The sequence below is a fragment of the Centroberyx affinis genome, unplaced genomic scaffold (genome assembly GCF_046629955.1).
Source record: "Centroberyx affinis isolate AG114_WGS23_722 - 3 ecotype Tasmania unplaced genomic scaffold, CSIRO-AGI_Caff_v1 ptg004308l_1, whole genome shotgun sequence".
NCBI classification, from domain to species: domain Eukaryota; kingdom Metazoa; phylum Chordata; class Actinopteri; order Beryciformes; family Berycidae; genus Centroberyx; species Centroberyx affinis.
This window is the reverse complement of record NW_027282020.1, coordinates 51,259-68,530: the sequence shown is the minus strand read 5'-3', so window position 1 is coordinate 68,530 and position 17,272 is coordinate 51,259. Positions and strand designations below refer to the sequence as shown.

The window sequence follows — 17,272 nt, the reverse complement described above, 5'->3', positions numbered from 1 at the left end:
GACAGACTTCAGTGAATGCTTGAGTGAGCAAGCGAGTGAGTAAGTGGGTATGTTGACAGAGAAATGAATGAATGGATGGATGATTGTATTTCTCTCTCTCTCTCTCCCTCTGCAGATCAACATGGACGACTACTGTGGAGATGAGAGTGAAGAGAAGAATCCTTATCCTGCCAACGACTACATAGGTAACACACAGCCCAGCCACAAACCACGTGTGTATGTATGAATGGATGAATGAATAGATAAATATGGGAACCTATGTGACCTTTTACCGCAAATTAAGAAAAACTCTCACCTCACCCAGTGTGCTGCATATTTATACCTTCCCATGAAATGATTCATCTCAGCATAGTATGTGAGAAATTAGTGTAAATGACTCATCGTTGTTATACAAACCAAGACTTTTACATACGGCTTAGCTACATCATTTATTTCAACTTTTTTATCCAACAAAAATTTTTCATCCCTTGCTTCCAGATAGAGATGTATATAAAGTTTGTATTCATAATATGTAAATGCATACAGATGATTGATACAGACATTGATGGTGTTTTAATTTATTATGTTATTTAAATGTTAATAAGGTGCTATCATTCCCTTGTGTGACCTTGTGCTGAGGCACCTATAGTTATGATGCAGTAAAACACACATTAAGACACATTAAGTCACCTTCTCCTCTCCTCTCCTCTCCTCTCCTCTTTTTTCTCCCCTTCCCGCCTCCCATTAGGAGAGGATGAGGAGGAGGAGCCAGAGATGCCAGTGGGTCCCAGGCCGCGGCCGCTGTCCGACATTCAGCTGAAGGAGAAGGCTATTCCCATGCCTGAGGCCCGCGCTTTCTTCATCTTCAGCCACACCAACAAGTAAGAAACTGAAGTCCTTTTGTACCAATAAGTAAGACATTGTAGTTCTGTCTCTCCATCTTCCTCTCTCCCTCTATGCCTTCTCTTTCATCACCCTCTCTCTTTTCCCATCTCTTTCTCTCCATCCTCTCTCTTCCTGTCTCTCATTGTCCCTCACATTTTTGGAGTTTCCTTTGTTTTTGTACATGTAATTGAGGGAATGAAAAAAGACTCACAAACATTGCCATTCTCTCTGCATCTCTCTTGCTCTCTCTCTCTCCCTCTTTGTCTCCAGATTCAGGGTGCTGTGCCATAAGATCGTCAACCACAACATCTTCACCAACCTCATCCTCTTCTTCATCCTGCTTAGCAGCATCAGTCTGGCAGCAGAAGACCCGGTCAAGAATGACTCCTTCAGAAACCAGGTAACACACACACACACACACACACACACACACACACACAAGCATACATGTAAACACTAAACTAGCATGTATGCATGTACACACATAAACATACAATGCGGTTTCAGGTCCAATTATAAATACACACACAGACACAAACATCCATCATTAATTGCCCATTCTGCATTTATTCTGTACTAAATGGATTAGAACCAATAGTAACGTATAGAGGAGAAGAAAGAGACCGCAAGAGGCTTATTGTGACTGGTCTGTTATACTTAATGAGATTTCCTCCAGAGTACTATAGCTGTGATTAACTTCATGTTAAGAAGATATGAGACGCCTATTAAGGCTTTTGCATTTATTTAACTTGTAGTTTACCAGGCTGGCAAATTAAGACTATAGCATTTGCAATGATGTACTCATAAGGCAACATGAATCTTTCGATATTAAGTACTGTTATTAGTATTAACTCTTATTGAATCAATTAACACCCATATTTATTTTAAGGCTCCAAGCTGAAAGTGTAAGAAATGTCACCTGTTAAATTCTAGGCTCTATTCTATAGTCTATATTCAACCTTAAAATCAATGCTCAACACCAAAATATTTGCTGTTTGTAATTCTGATGTCTCTGCACTCTGGTTATACACACTAATACAGCCTCAGCCTTTTGTTTGTATGTTTACTGTTTAGTGTTTACGGCTGTAATTTGCGTAATGATTGTATGAACTGTAGTCTAATTAATGTAATGAATGAGCACTGTGTGTACTGTATCCGTTTTTGTACCTTGCTTCGCCTCTTTGTTGGCAAGAAAAATCCCCCAGGGGGCTAATAAAGATCTGTTCTATTGTATTTTCCTTGGCTATGGTATAGGCTGCTCTATATTAGTCTAGTCTACCTTAATTAACCTTAGCCTGAAACAAAATTATATAGCCTGTTTTTCACATTCTGGTCTGTTTTTTAAGTCTATTTTAAGTCTAGCCTGTGTTCATTATCCTTAGCCCTAAACCTCAGCACCATGTTGTACGATGTGGTTTCAGATCCAGAGCTATGCTATAGTCGACTCTATGTTCAGCTTTAACCTTAAAGGCCTTGGCTGACTTTTTGGGAGTTTGGCCAATTGGTCACCTTACCCAATGTGTGATGACAGGATTGGTGCCAAAATCATCTCTGTGTCTCTGGTAGATAACTCTGTTCAGTGTGCCTGCTAATGCTTTAGCATACAATGTGTTAAGTAATCAAAGGCAAGTAGCATTATCCTAAAAGTTAGAAAATTAGAAATGGTTAGTTAATTTTAATGGCATGCGTCTAAACTTGTTAGGCTTGTTAAGGGGATTGGTAAAAGAAATACATAAAATTTGCCAAAAATGCTTTGGAACTACTTTCAGTGGCAGAATATCTCTCTTCTCACAGCACTTCACTAATGATGAAGACTGAGATTTTGTTTTCAGAGGTTCTGAATCTGCAGACCATAGAATATACCAACTTTGTATTACTAAAGGTTTTAGCTTCATACTTTGGATAATGCTTATCACCTACGATTACTTACCATACTGTATGCTAAAGTGTTAGCATGCACACCGGACAGAGCTATCTACCAGAGACACAGAGGTGAATTTGTTACCAATTCTCGTATTGGGTAAGGTGACCAATGGGACAAGTCTTGCATTGTTACTGCACAGTTTTATCCGTAAACTTGAACATTGTGATGCTCTATGTTGTGGTTTCAGATCCTGGGCTATGCAGACCATGTCTTCACTGGACTCTTCACCATAGAGATCATCCTCAAGGTAATATTCAATGTTTACAACATAGGATTAATGCCCTGCCTGATCCTTCTATCTTTAAAAAAATCTCTTTATCAGGAATTGAGAGACTGGTTGATTTTATCCATGATATCTCTGTTTTTTGACAGTTTTTTACAATATGCATTCTTTGTAGTTTTATTTGGTCCCAAACTCAGGGAACATTTTCTACACGTGTGGATTGAAGTTTGCGAGATTAAAGTTTTTACTGCTGATATTTGGCTATGCTGCATACAGACCTGTAAATTTTGCTGGTCTGTAATTTTTACGGCATCAGGAGATAGTGCCAGATAAAAGTTGTCAATCACAGAAAAATACACTGAATTGATTTTCATATGATTTTCTAGTACTCATGGCATGTGTCCTTTGTGGCAGACCCCTCTCAGCTGGCACTCAAAGCAGGTTAAAACAAACACCAGGAACTATGCAGATATTATTTAATCCAGGTCTCTCTGCTCGGGGTTAGAAGTAAGGCCAAATTAAAGGGCATCATGTCCTTAGCATCACTGCCCTCTACATGTTGCTTCATGAATGTTCCCTCTGTACTGTACTAAGACTGTGAGTGATTTGACCTCTTTCTTTGGCTCCTAAATATGAACTTTGACCCCTGTAGATGACAGCCTATGGAGCCTTCCTCCATAAAGGTTCATTCTGTAGAAACTATTTCAACATCCTGGACCTGGTGGTGGTCAGCGTGTCCCTCATCTCTTCTGGAATACAGTGAGTACAGTAGTTTTGTACCATGGTTTTATAGTCTGATCTTTAGCAGATCTCTTGGCCACTCAACACCTGACAAAGCTCAGAAGCAGTCACTCACTGCCTTTGCATTTTAATTAAAGTGAGTTTTGAGACAGTGTGCATTTAGATTACCAACGTCATTTGGAAGCATTCCCAGCCCACACCAACTTGTAGCTACAGCAGCAACGTTCATTCGCTCTCAGAGGCGTTGTTTAGTTACACTGCTGAGACACTGAAGGCTAAATGACTTGCCATCTGCTGGTCAGTGGGTCTGGAGGGCTGACAGAGAGAACAGCGACCAGTCAGCCACTTGGTGACTAGTGTTTGAAACATTTCCGATGGCAAGAACACACAAATCAAGCTGTCAAGCGGCTAAGTGGGCAGAAAGTTTTGGTTTGGAACGTGACCTATGCTTCACACTTCTCTCTATTCTCTAACAACTTTACACCTCATTACTCCCATTCCTCTCTCTTTATGATGTTTATTAAAGATGTTTTAACTCTGTGTTTCTAATAGCTAATATCTCCTTGACATGCTGTGATATTTCTGCTGTTTAATATGCTATACTACACTCTCTGTCTCTGATGCTTAATAGCCTAGACTACTCGACGTAAGTTCATATTAGTCCGTATTAATAACTCCTTTAACAGACTCTCACTTTAACTGTGTAAAAAAGTCACTCTTTTGATTTGGTATTCCTATGGCCTTGGAGAGTTTAGTCTAATATTTGTGGACATAAGCAAGTTTCCCTCAAAGTGAGAAACAGAAGAGCCCAGACTGATTCCATCAAGCGTAGTTTAGTGCCATTCTATTGACAATGAATGGGTGACTTATCTTCCTGAACACACTGGATGCTTACTTTTTTTTTTTTTGTTCCGATTGTTTGTATTGTATTGTTTTTGAACCAGAAAACGTGGCATCCATCTTCTCCCTGAAAATTACCCTGTTATACTGTAGTCACCTTTCCCATCCAATTGATTGTGCTGATGATTGTCATAGATTTGGGGGCGGGGCAAACTCTGCTCTCCAGTCTCTGGACAAAGCTTTAGCTCTCCTGGGCCATAGGAATGACACGTGAATGCTAAAATTCAGTGGTTTTCCCCTTTAAAGGTAGTGAGTGTGTGGGATATTCCTTGAATATATCACAGTCAAATCAACTGTGATAGTGACCATCGGCGCTACATTCAATAGACCCTGTGAAATGCTTGTTATTGGCCAGTTTAATTTCTTACTCCATCATGCCATTGTTGCTGCTTTGTAGTCCAGTTACCACCCAAGAATTAACAAAGTATCTATCTATCTATCTATCTATCTATCTATCTATCTGTCTCTGTCTCTGTCTCTGTCTCTGTCTCTGTCTCTCTCTCTCTCCCTCTCTCTCTCTCTCTCTCTCTCTCTCTCCCTCTCTCCCTCCCTCCCTCTCTACTGAGATTAAGCCCCCAGGCCAGGACAGGCCTTTCCTCTCTCTTTCAATTTGTCCCTTACTAGTCCACTTAAAAATAGGTTTTCGGCAAGATTTTGTGGCAAATTGAACCGTAAAACACTCAAATTGTTCCGAGATGAGACATGAAGCAGAGCACCGGGGGTTTCCGTTTGTACCGTCAATAGAAAGCATCTTCACTGCTGATTTGACTGTGGTATATTAACGACGGCATCCTACTGTACATGTACTACCTTTAACTGCCTTTAAACTTTAACTTCCCGTGTAAAAAGTCCTTCTTGACTTGCACAATGGGTCCTTTCTTTACTTTCAGTTTAAAATCACTTCTGTTTAACAGTGACACAAAATCTCTCCCTGATACAAAAGGAGGAGAGTATGGCCGCGGCCACACTGATCCGTTGTGTCTGTCCGTCTCCTTTCATTTCAATTCATTTTCAGTGAGAGCTGTCCATTGTCCGGGCAGCGCTGATGACGCATCCGTCTCCATCAGATTTCCGTCCGTTTTGACAGACAGAACCAGTTGAACTTTTTCTGGATGGACGGATTCGTCACCGCAAATCAGAGGCGTTTTTTTAAAAATAGCGTTGACGTTCTAAAACAGCCCAACGGACAGAAATCTATCCGTTAGTAATTCTGTCCGTTTTCTGACGGATGAGTGTGGCCGCGGTTTAATGTCACTCCTTTTAAATCACTCCCTTAAAAGGATACATCGACATTTGAATTTCACTTATTTTTCCCTCCTTATACCTTTGTCACATTGTGGGAACACGATTGAGTATTTGTTCTTCAGTTAGCTGTCATTAGCATTTCTCATTGAAAAAAAAGGTACAGCTACCTGCTAGCTTGATTGTTAGCTTGTAGCTATTGGTGCCCATTGATTTCAATTAGGAATGCAAAAAAACACTAGCAGAGTATATTTAAGATAACTGAAGGACCAATGTATAAGCTTTTCCCCAACAGTATAACTGTCAAATTCAAAATGTCAAGGTATTCATTTGATTCACACCCTTTGACTGTATAAAAAGGCTTTTCTTTTAAGTCACTTCCTTTAGATGTAAAGGTCACTCTCTTTGGCCTTCACTACTGACACTCTTTTACAGTAGAATAACGCTCTGTTTGCCTAAATGTCGTTTTTGTGTTTGTCTATGTGTGTTGTACTTGTTTCCGAGTGTGTTTGTCTGTATGTATTGTATGTATTGTCTGTGTGTGGTGTACCATTATGCGTTGTGATGTATAAACATTTTCACTAAAATCTGCTGTTGACAAGAGGGATAAATTTAGTAGTTCATGTAAAGAAGGGAAACCATGCTCTCTTTTCCCTCTGTTAAAACTGACCCCAGACTGCTACTACCACTAACAATCCCTTGTAACTTTGCACTAAGCCTGATTTGGAGGGATAATCAGTACTCTAACACCTTGAGAAGAGGTGCTACCATCAATCCAAAAATACACAATTTTGCTGTTTACTAAATAATTATGGTGTAATTAAGTTACTAGTAATTTTTAAAGTGCATATTATAGCAGGCTATAATGAAATCCCAGGGTTTTCGTCTAACCTGATTTTAGACAAATAAATGTGTGTGTGTTCTTTGAGAGTGTGTTGCACCTCTTCCAATTCTCTGTCAAAAACCTGTGTCATTTTTGTGTGTGGTTTGAAACCTCACATTTCGTTACTTTTCAACATAACATGTGTTAAGAAGAACACACGTGTAATCTTTTGTTGCCATTGCACATCTGAAACATTATTTCACATTCACCTGAATTAAGGCTATTTTATTTTTTCCTTATTTCTTGGATATTTATTTTGTTGTTTTTGTACCATTCTCCTCGTTGAGTTTTTTAGATTCTGTCGCCCATTTTAGATTTGTCATGATCATCTTAATTTCTTTTGCTTTTTGGGGTTGAGAAGTTTTTTCAAGCCCCATGGGGTTTCTTTGTCTCACGCATACAGTTTGCATTTCTTTTTACTTCTCTCTTAAATGCTTTGTCATTTGTATCTGCAAATAACCAAACACATATGCTGTTGAAAAGTACCTTAATATGTGTGTTGTCCTATTCCTGAGGATGTGTTGAAAATCAAACTTCTTTGTCATCTTTGTCATGTCATGCTTGTTTGTTTGTTTGTTTGTCTGTTTGTTGTATCAGATTGATAGGTCAGTAGTTAATATCAGTGTGTGTTTCAGGTCCAGTGCCATTAATGTGGTGAAGATACTCCGAGTTCTCCGAGTGCTCAGACCGCTGAGAGCCATCAACAGAGCCAAGGGACTAAAGGTTAGTACACATACACACACACACACACACACACACGTGCGCACACACACACACACACACACATATAAAACACATGCACCTGCAGACATCACACACACTCTGACCCAAGCACAGATACCGTACGCACTCATGCATAGATGCACACACATATAAATTCACAGACAAACACGCTTGCACATACATGTACTCAGTGGTTAAAATCAAGACCCCTTCAGACTTTCAAGGAAAAGATTATGCTTGGTGTCTGCATATCAATGCAGTGTCTTGGGGGAAAGTCTTGCAATTTTATATTGAATACAATTTTTACCCACCCCTAAAATGCAGACACACACACAAACACACACTCAATAACTATTTTTTTTTATTGCGTTCTGCAGCACGTGGTGCAGTGTGTGTTTGTGGCCATAAGGACCATCGGCAACATCGTCATCGTCACCTCGTTGCTACAGTTCATGTTCGCCTGTATCGGAGTACAACTGTTCAAGGTAAACAGGAGGGATGGAGGATGGATGGAGGGAAATGGGAACTGTACAGCTCTTTAATGCTGCGTTCATATCATATCAAGAGAAGCAGAAGAGCATGATGACATCTCGTTCCTACGACTTGTTTAACTCATTGGAACACCCACATCTAAGATGTTGATCATAAGGTCAATTGGTTTGTTGTGTTGTCATTAACAAGTTACTTTAGAATCAGCCATAAACAAACAGCAGCAGATATGGACTGCCAACATCAGTGGGTCCGCTGCCATGTCTGCTGCCTGTGTTGACACACTTCCGCAATTCATGTCACCAAGTGGGCGATATCGGAGGCTACCAAAAATTTCCACATCCTACATGTAATTGCCACCAGGAGGCTAATATTTACAGTAAAACTATTGTGATGTGAATGCAGCGTATGGTCAGGAGGGAAGACGAATGGAATGATGGATAGATGAAGGTAGAGGTTGTCTATCTGATGGCTGTCTTAAGGCCTTATGAAATAGCAACAATGGTGATGATATAATCATCTTCATTTTTGAAATATTGAGAAATGAATTTCCAATTACTAAATATAAGTCAACTATTTCAAATTCATACATATAAACTCCCATATGTTGTAAATTCTAATGTTAACGTAAATGTTTGTCCACCAGGGCAAGTTCTTCTACTGTACCGACAGCTCTAAACAGACTGAGGCAGAGTGCAGGTAAGAGGTTGTCTTCATCTACGTCTTTATCTTTTTATATTGTCCACATATAGGATTTTAATTAGGACATTTTCCTGTCAATTGCACTCTTATAGCATAGCTATTGGAGGAGTTATCTGTGTGTGTGTGTATATGTACATACATTTTTGCATTTGTTTATGTGTGTGTGTGTGTGTGTGTGTGTGTGTGTGTTTGCAGGGGTTCATACATCATGTATAAGGACGGTGACGTGGGGAAGCCAGAAAGAGCTCAGAGACAGTGGGAGAACAGCGACTTCAACTTTGACGACGTCCTGCAAGGCATGATGGCTCTGTTTGCTGTGTCCACCTTTGAGGGCTGGCCAGGGTATGTATACACACACACACACACACACACACACACACACACAACAGTTTCCTTTCTTCTCCCTCCAAAATACCTCCCTTATTCCTTCCCTCCCTTCCATCCTTCCTGCCTCTCTCCATTAATCTCTCTCCCTCCCCATCCTCCATTGTCACTCTTTCTTCTTCTTCTGCTTCTGCTTTTTCCCGTCCATTCTTTCTCCCTTTTCTCTCTTTCCTCCAATCCTTTCCTCCCTCGCTTCTTCTGTCTCAATCGACCTTTTTTACTGTCTTCCTCCCCTCCCTCTCTCTGTCTCCCTCTCCTTCTCTGCCCTCCCTCAGCTTACTGTACCGGGCCATTGACTCCCACGCCGAGGACATCGGGCCCATCTACAACTACCGTGTCGTCATCTCCATCTTCTTCATCATCTACATCATCATCATCGCCTTCTTCATGATGAACATCTTCGTCGGTTTCGTCATCGTCACATTCCAGGAGCAAGGAGAGCAAGAGTACAAGAACTGTGAGCTGGACAAGAACCAGGTATGGTGTGTGTGTGTGTGTGTGTGTATATAATGTCCATATGCGTGTGTGTCTTTAAGATGTGCCTGTGAATGTGTTTCTTAATTTTTATGACCACAGAATTGTTGTTGTTGTTTTTTAGAGTGCCTTATTACACTTGTTGATTGCAAATGTTTTATATATTGTACGAGTGTGTGCAGGCAAGTGTGTGTGCATAACCACAATACATGTATTTGGTTGTTTATGTGTATATATTTTTTCAAGACAGGAGCGTATAAGAGCATGTAGAGGAGGACATAGTAGAGATATGGTATAGGAGGATTTAATTCAGAGGAGAGAGGGGGGCGTGAAGTGTTGAAGAGATGGGTTTTCAGGTTACAATGGTAGAAAGGGAGTGACTCTGCTGTTCTGCCTGGAGTGGGAAGGTCACTCTAACATTCGGGAGGCAGGAGGGAGAGGAGTAGAGACCGGGTGGGTGGGGGGTTGACATGGGGGAATTTGGGGAGGCTGAACACGAGGCATTCTGGCTGCAGAATTCTGGATGAGTTGTAGGGGCTGAAGTGCTTCAGGAGTCCAGCCAGGAGGGAGTTGCAGTAGGAAGGCGACTAAAACTCTAAGAAGGAGCTGGGCAGAGTCCCTGATGCTGTGTTCTCCACCATGATCCATGTCTCAGCAAGAGCAAGGAAGTGCAGAGAGAGGGAGGAAGTGTTGGCTGGGATGAACGTGGCTTCTTAGACTGCCAACAGACAGTTCCACAGCTTTTCCTGGAGATAGACATAGTCCGATGATGAAGTAGAAAGCCGCATCACCAGACAAAAGTTAATTGCTAATGTGAACTTTTGTACATGCTCACACTTGTTATGTGTGCGTGTGTGTGTGTGTGTGTGTGTGTGTGTGTGTGTGTGCCCTACAGCGTCAGTGTGTGGAGTACGCTCTGAAGGCGCGGCCCCTGCGCCGCTACATCCCTAAGAACCCCTACCAGTACAAGGTGTGGTACGTGGTCAACTCCACCTACTTCGAGTACCTGATGTTCACACTCATCCTTCTCAACACCATCTGTCTGGCCATGCAGGTAAGTCACACACACACACACACACACACACACACACAATGCAAGTTCACTCACACAGGCGTCACACAGCTTAAGACTAACACAGATAAAGTCAAAGTAACATAACATACTAACATACAGTGTGTGTGTGTGTGTGTGTGTGTGTGTGTGTTTCACTTTGCAGCATCATGGACAGACCCACAATTTCAATGATGCCATGAACATACTCAACATGCTCTTCACTGGACTCTTCACTGTGGAGATGATCCTCAAACTCATCGCCTTCAAACCCAGGGTACGTTCACAACTCTGCAGTAAAACACACTACAATAGAATATGAAGTACAGTAGAGTCGAATAGATTATCTTCAAACTGCATTTAGACCCAGGGTAGGTCCACTCCTCTATTCGGGAATAGAGCACAGTCAATTACAATAGAATAGACCAGATTAGACTATACTTGAGATCATTACCTTCAAATCCACTCCAAACAACTAATAAATATAATAGAATAGAACAGAACAAAACAGAATAAAATACACAAGTAAATTCTAGGCAATGAACCGCATTTATTATGAATAACTGTTTACCAATGTTGTTGAATTGTGTATTCATAATCCCTATCTCATTTCCACCAGAAGATCATCAAGATATTGCGTATTCAAACATGATTAGTGCATGGCATTATGTGGATTTTAATCTCATTGCTTCCTTGTTTCAGCTGTTGCTATGTAACTGGGTGGGTTTATTGGTCCGATCTTAGAGCTTCCTGGTGCATCAGCTATTCAAACACTAACAGCTGGGAATATATCCCCCCTATTACAGTACTGTAAGAGAAAAAAGCCTTGTGCACAATCAGCAGCAAAAGTAATGGGATATGGGGCTTAGGTTATCTTTTTTTGCTCTTATCTCTGCTGTAATATGGGCTTTGATTATAGTTTTTTACACACCTGTGTGTAAATTATGTTGAAACAATGACAACAGCAACAACAGCATAAAGACTTTTTTCAGTTTACAGCTCCAATAATTCAGTTCTTGACTGTGTATAAAAGATGTTGATGGGTCTGGAACTATTGAAATTTATTGAAACCTGCAACATTATGAATGATGAATACATGAAATGAGCTTGACAAATCAAACCGCTCGCTAAGACATTATTTTGAAATGCATGTCAGCTGGACTGATAGCCCTCCCACCAGGTTACCTAGCAACAGTATCAGTGTCACTTTTACACACCATGTTCATATGAAACAATGAATCAGTGCGTTGTAACAGAATGATAAACTATTGATGCAAACTACCCTGGGTTTATGAATTACTGTGTTATGTTCTTTACACCCAATATCCTCAAATGTGTGTGAAGGATTTCAATCCATGTGCTACTTTTTTACTTGAAGTTCATCACTCAATAGTTAGAAATAAACAGATTCTATCCTCAAAAATATTGGTATTTGAGAGTCAGGGGTTTTAAAATAGGTTTTAAAAAATAATTACATGTTAACAATCACAATGTAAAATAGGTGTCCCTTTATTCAAATGGTTGATATCTCACTTTTGAATGAAACACCCTGTTATTAATGCATCTGATTTGGTCTGAATTTGCAGCAAAGATCCATAACATTGACTTGTGAAAATAACTATTTACATGAATGATTGCAAACTGCCAGTGGGAATGAAACCCCTAACCCTGACTGTGTTGGTGTTCTAACTATTGAACTATACAGGACTACCAATTCAACCTAAAAGGAAACCTATTCAACCTATTCAAAGTAATAATTTTAAATTGAACTCAGAAATAAAGGAGACTCCTGACAAATAAGTCCTGTTGTGAAGCTCGCTGTGTGCTGATAGTAAGGTGACATTCAGATTGGCATTTTCATCCATCAACTCAGAGTGGTTTGCAACATGAGGATGTGCCACGTTTGACTTTAATAAACTCTTCCTTTGAACAGCCGACACAAACGGAGAGGAGCAGCTAACTAATGTCTTTACTTCTGAAATGATACATCCTTAAACTCCCCCTGGAAACGGCTCCAGCGACATTGGGTTCAATGACAACCACCATGCTAATGCTTTCACTTTCTCAACAGGTGTCAGCTTTCCCCTGGGAACAGCTACAGTAATACGGGTTTCTCAGTGTTCTCTGTTTTTAATGCATGGTATTGTTCTGAATAACTGAGCACATTCTTAAGCTGTCAGCAGAACCATTCATATTCAGAAATATGAGATCGTCAAATAAATTCAATTAATCTAAACATCAACATTTGGATACAAATGCCAGCGCTGGTTTTACACTCCTATCATTCCCCCTGGAAACGGCTCCATTAAAAATAGATTCCAAGGATACCTTGCAACATTTGCATAATGCCCATGGTGCAGATGAGTTGTGCCTAGAGGAGTTTTTGGCGTTATGATGATACTTCAGCTGCTGATGAGGGATCAGAGGAGGCTTAATATGGATTAGTGTGATTGATCCTCTCTCTGCTTCCCTCTGTATCTGTCTGTCAGTTTAACTGCAGTTCAAGCCTGTTTGATGCTCAAAACACTTTCGGTGTGATTTGTTGGTACATACAATTTTACCGTCAGGGTTTATTTTGTTATTCAATATGAAATATACAGATAATCTGTATGGATGTATAGTAAGTGTCAAACATGATATAAAAATGATTTCAACAGATTTCAAGGCTCACATCCCATACATCCAGACTCTCCAGTGTGATCCTTCTACTTTTCCTGCTTCAACTTCCCCCACCAGCTTTAGGCCTTATAGAAATACTAACAGTTTCATCTGAACTTGTTGCATAGCATTGCTGCAGATATGGAAATATCTTTAGCGTGCTAGCTGGCGGTGCCTGAATTTCAGAGTAAGCCAGTGGAAAATTATCCTTACCAGCCATCATTGAATGGGATCTAATTTAGATTGTATGCAAATGTTCGTGAAAGGCCACCTGCCAGGCTATTGGCCAAAATCCCCAAGTTACATCCCTGTCAGTCACTCTAAGTATGTACTTTTGACTGTATCTTTGCTACATAGCAGATCACACATCACTCTCCATTAAACTGGAAGTTAGCATCCATACCAATAAGTAGAACTGCAAGCTTTGATTTTTTTCCCAACTCATGTGCATCAAATACAAACCCAATTTCATTTTAACTTTATAAGAAGTGCTCTCTCCGCTGCTAAAGTACAGATGATATCCAAGCTATTTTTACCAGCCTAAATAATACTGTTTTGACCTGAAGCTGTGTAGATGCTTTTAATAAATGCTCACTTTGTACCAGTGCTGATGATGAATTGGCTGCAATAACTAAAGTAAACAAAGTGTGCTAGAAGTATAATCACTTGCCACAGCGATGCAGAATCGCCCCGAGACGCAGGTGGAAGAATTTAATAACGCCAATCTAACCCGCCGTCCTTAACAAGTGGGAACATTCAGCTGCACTTGATGAACAAGTAATGCAAAGGAAATGTGTTAATTCTGTTCATTAAAATTGGAATTAAAATGTGTCCTTTCCTTTGCTTGTTCATCAAGCGTGGCTGAATTGAGTCTTATACCACCTATTAGGGCTGCGAGGTGGCAGCAGATGTTGTTTTCCTTCTAACCTACCTTTCTTACCCCTCCTCCTCCTCCTCCTCCTCCTCCTCCTCCTCCCCCCGCTCACCTTATCCTGTGTAGGGGTACTTTAGTGATCCCTGGAATGTGTTTGATTTCCTCATCGTAATTGGCAGCATAATAGACGTCATTCTCAGTGAGATCAACGTAAGTACGACGCCCACTCTCACTCTTCTTGTCTCTCCCTCTCTCTCTCTCTCTCTCTCTCTCTCTCTCTCTCCCTCTCACTGTCTCCATTCTAACTTCTGAACTCTCTACCCTCTTCCTCTTTTTCTTTTCCTGCCACTCTGCTCTCCTTTGTGGCTATATCTTGTGTCCTGCACCATGCTCTGGTGTATGTTTTGGCCTCTCCTTTCTCTCCATCTCCCTCTCTATTCCTTGTCTTCCTCCTCCTCTTCCTTCTCCCTCTCCTCTCCCCCCATCCTTAAATCCAAGATGGCCGCTGCCACTTGGGGGACCCCACAGCCGCACAAAGGTTCCTGAACAAGAGCGAGCTTCTTCCTGGGTTCTCTAAAGAACGTATAGAAGCAAAAGGGACAGGGTTTAGCTGAAAAAAGCAAGGGTTTTCTCTCTGAGGTTCTCAAAAGATACCAGCTTCTCTTTCTTCCATACCTCAAATGTTTCCGGGTTCTTGGGAAATCTTTTTTTTTTTTCACCAGACTGTGACATGTCCTCAGGTTTGACTCCCTAACTAACTAAACTAACTCACTAACCAATCACAACAGCCTTGTACGCCTTTCATTTTTTGACCGCAGCAACAGGGGCGTTTTTGGTTGTGATTTTGTTGCAATTTGTTGTTTACTGTTGTTCTTGTTGTTGACATTTTCCTCTCATGGACAAGCATGACTGATCGCCGCTGCTCTTCCTCTGCTGTCCATCTCTTTCAGACTTTGCTCCTTATTTTGTTTTTTTGTCATTTAATTTGTCGATTCTTTCCCTCTCTCCTCCAACTAAAACTCCAGCTCTCATGTATATAACAGTTTTTATCTTATTTTTTCTCCTCTCTCCTTTAATTTCCGTTCTTTCCATTTTTAAATGTCTTACGTTCTGTCCTTTTTTTTCTGTTTTTTTTTCTGTTCTTTCCACCCCTATGCAGCATTATTTTGTTGATGCATGGAACACATTTGATGCCTTGATAGTTGTGGGTAGCATTGTTGACATAGCGATCACTGAGGTTAACGTAAGTAGTCCAACTCCCTCCCTCCCTTCCTGCCTGCCTGCTCTCCCATTCCCACACACACAAACAGACCGAGGACTGATACCTATCTCGCATGCTTTCAAATGATTAGGAACCTTCAGCTGTGCCAGATTTGAGTTCAACAGACGGTTGAATGAGTTTGGCAGTGAAAACGGCCAGATGTAGGGCAATCAAAACACAGCACGCTGCCCTCGAAAGGGTTTCTGCTATTTAAAACTGTTTATTAAACACTAATATTTAAAATTATGCTTTGGGAACTTTGAGATGCGCTCAATTTGAACTTGTTCAACATTTGAATGCCTTTTGACAGGGGTCGTTTGGTTCAAATTTAACATGGGGAGTAGTGTGGAGGTAAAATTATCATTACTCCCTCTCAGTTATCCATTTAAATCTAATGTAAACAATGGAGGCTGCAAAACAACTTTTATGTTAATAAGGGAATGCTCCCATCCCTCCCCCCCTCTGTTTATCTTCAGAAATGTAAAAAGCTAAAAGCGCAGCATGCAAGGTGGCAAACAAGCCTTGATTTTCATAATGCTCCTAGTGTTTTGTATGGATTTTCTAATATTTGAAACTGCTCCAGATAGGTATTTATGCCTCGGTTTGCTGAGCATCAATAGCACCAGAAACTATTGCATTTGTCAATAGAACCAAAACTATTGCATTGTCTCAGCACTTGGTTTGGTTTCACATTGGTTTTATTTGATCTTTTATCATTGCCACAGGGATATTGTCCATTCCCCTGGCATGATTGACACTGTATAGCATGACGGATACAAAGGTGGTATATCCAGGCCTGGTATATGTTGTTGGACAACATCCAGGTGTCTGCAGAAAGTAGGATTTTCTTGAATGAAAAAAAGAATGCAGATTTTCTCATTCTCTCGTGCAATTTTGAAATTATACAATGCCGTTTTGACCCGAGGGTCATGAAAATCACTCAATACATAAATGACCATGGAAACTTTAAATTCAAGTGAGAAAAAGGAAAAGACCAAAGTTGCAGTTGCGTGTTTTATTTTTGTCCGACAATAGCAGTGTGCAGACATGGGGAACAATTTGATCCATAAATGGATTTACTCCAGACCCGTGAAATTTATGTAAATGTATGTATGAATTCATTTATTATCGACGTGAAGGGCCTATGGTCAACAGTGGAGCTGAATGAGAATGCAGTTGTGTATGCTAAGCCAAATATCCCAAACACAAGTCAAATGTTGAGTGTCTATCGTGTTTACACTTCAGGGATAATTGCTGTTTTATTCATGTGATATTCAAATTGCTCTTTGCCAAGACAGTAGTCTAAGAACCATGTGAAAGGGACAGTATGGCTGGACACAACCTCTATTCATTTAGCATTAACAGAGGCTAAGTGTCGCTCTTTGAGCTGATTTACCAGAGAAGGAAATAATCTCTTCTACTTTCATCTGGTTCTTAGACTGCTCTCATCACATTATAAAAGCTTCCATCCGTTAAATTCTGAAAGAGATGTTTGTGACTTATAAATACAAGTTGTTTGTAGGAACTATATCAGTGGTCTATCATTGATATACTGTCTGTGTGTCAGTTCATAAACCTTTCAACTCCATGGTACAGCATAGAGGCACACAATAGCAGCCTTCCTTGCTTTCTACAAAGCAGTTAAAACATACTGCATCTCACTCCTGTGGACACAACCTTTGATCACAGTACTTAGCCCCCATTTCAATGCTTTACCACAAAGTAAACCATGATAAAGCTATCCTATTCACATCTACTGTATATCCACGGACACTGTTGTCAGCTTAACCACTGCAGACTTATAGGTACGGTTGTAAAAGTTCACATGCTTTCAGTTTATTTGCTACCACTCACCCACGTAACATACTGAAACCTGCAT

At 40.5% G+C, this 17,272-nt stretch overlaps 1 protein-coding gene across 1 annotated transcript in view; it reads left to right on the top strand.

The window, feature by feature from the left end:
• Positions 1-17,272, top strand: part of cacna1c (calcium channel, voltage-dependent, L type, alpha 1C subunit) — a 143,723-nt gene that overhangs the window by 102,630 nt on the left and 23,821 nt on the right. Inside the window, exons 19-33 of the mRNA XM_071543368.1 lie at positions 116-185; positions 728-860; positions 1,135-1,264; positions 2,976-3,035; positions 3,664-3,770; positions 4,384-4,398; positions 7,413-7,500; positions 7,878-7,985; positions 8,636-8,688; positions 8,887-9,033; positions 9,351-9,552; positions 10,445-10,603; positions 10,767-10,877; positions 14,259-14,342; positions 15,292-15,375. Coding sequence (XP_071399469.1) covers positions 116-185; positions 728-860; positions 1,135-1,264; positions 2,976-3,035; positions 3,664-3,770; positions 4,384-4,398; positions 7,413-7,500; positions 7,878-7,985; positions 8,636-8,688; positions 8,887-9,033; positions 9,351-9,552; positions 10,445-10,603; positions 10,767-10,877; positions 14,259-14,342; positions 15,292-15,375 — 1,551 coding nt within the window. The remainder of the gene's footprint in view (positions 1-115; positions 186-727; positions 861-1,134; positions 1,265-2,975; positions 3,036-3,663; positions 3,771-4,383; positions 4,399-7,412; positions 7,501-7,877; positions 7,986-8,635; positions 8,689-8,886; positions 9,034-9,350; positions 9,553-10,444; positions 10,604-10,766; positions 10,878-14,258; positions 14,343-15,291; positions 15,376-17,272) is intronic.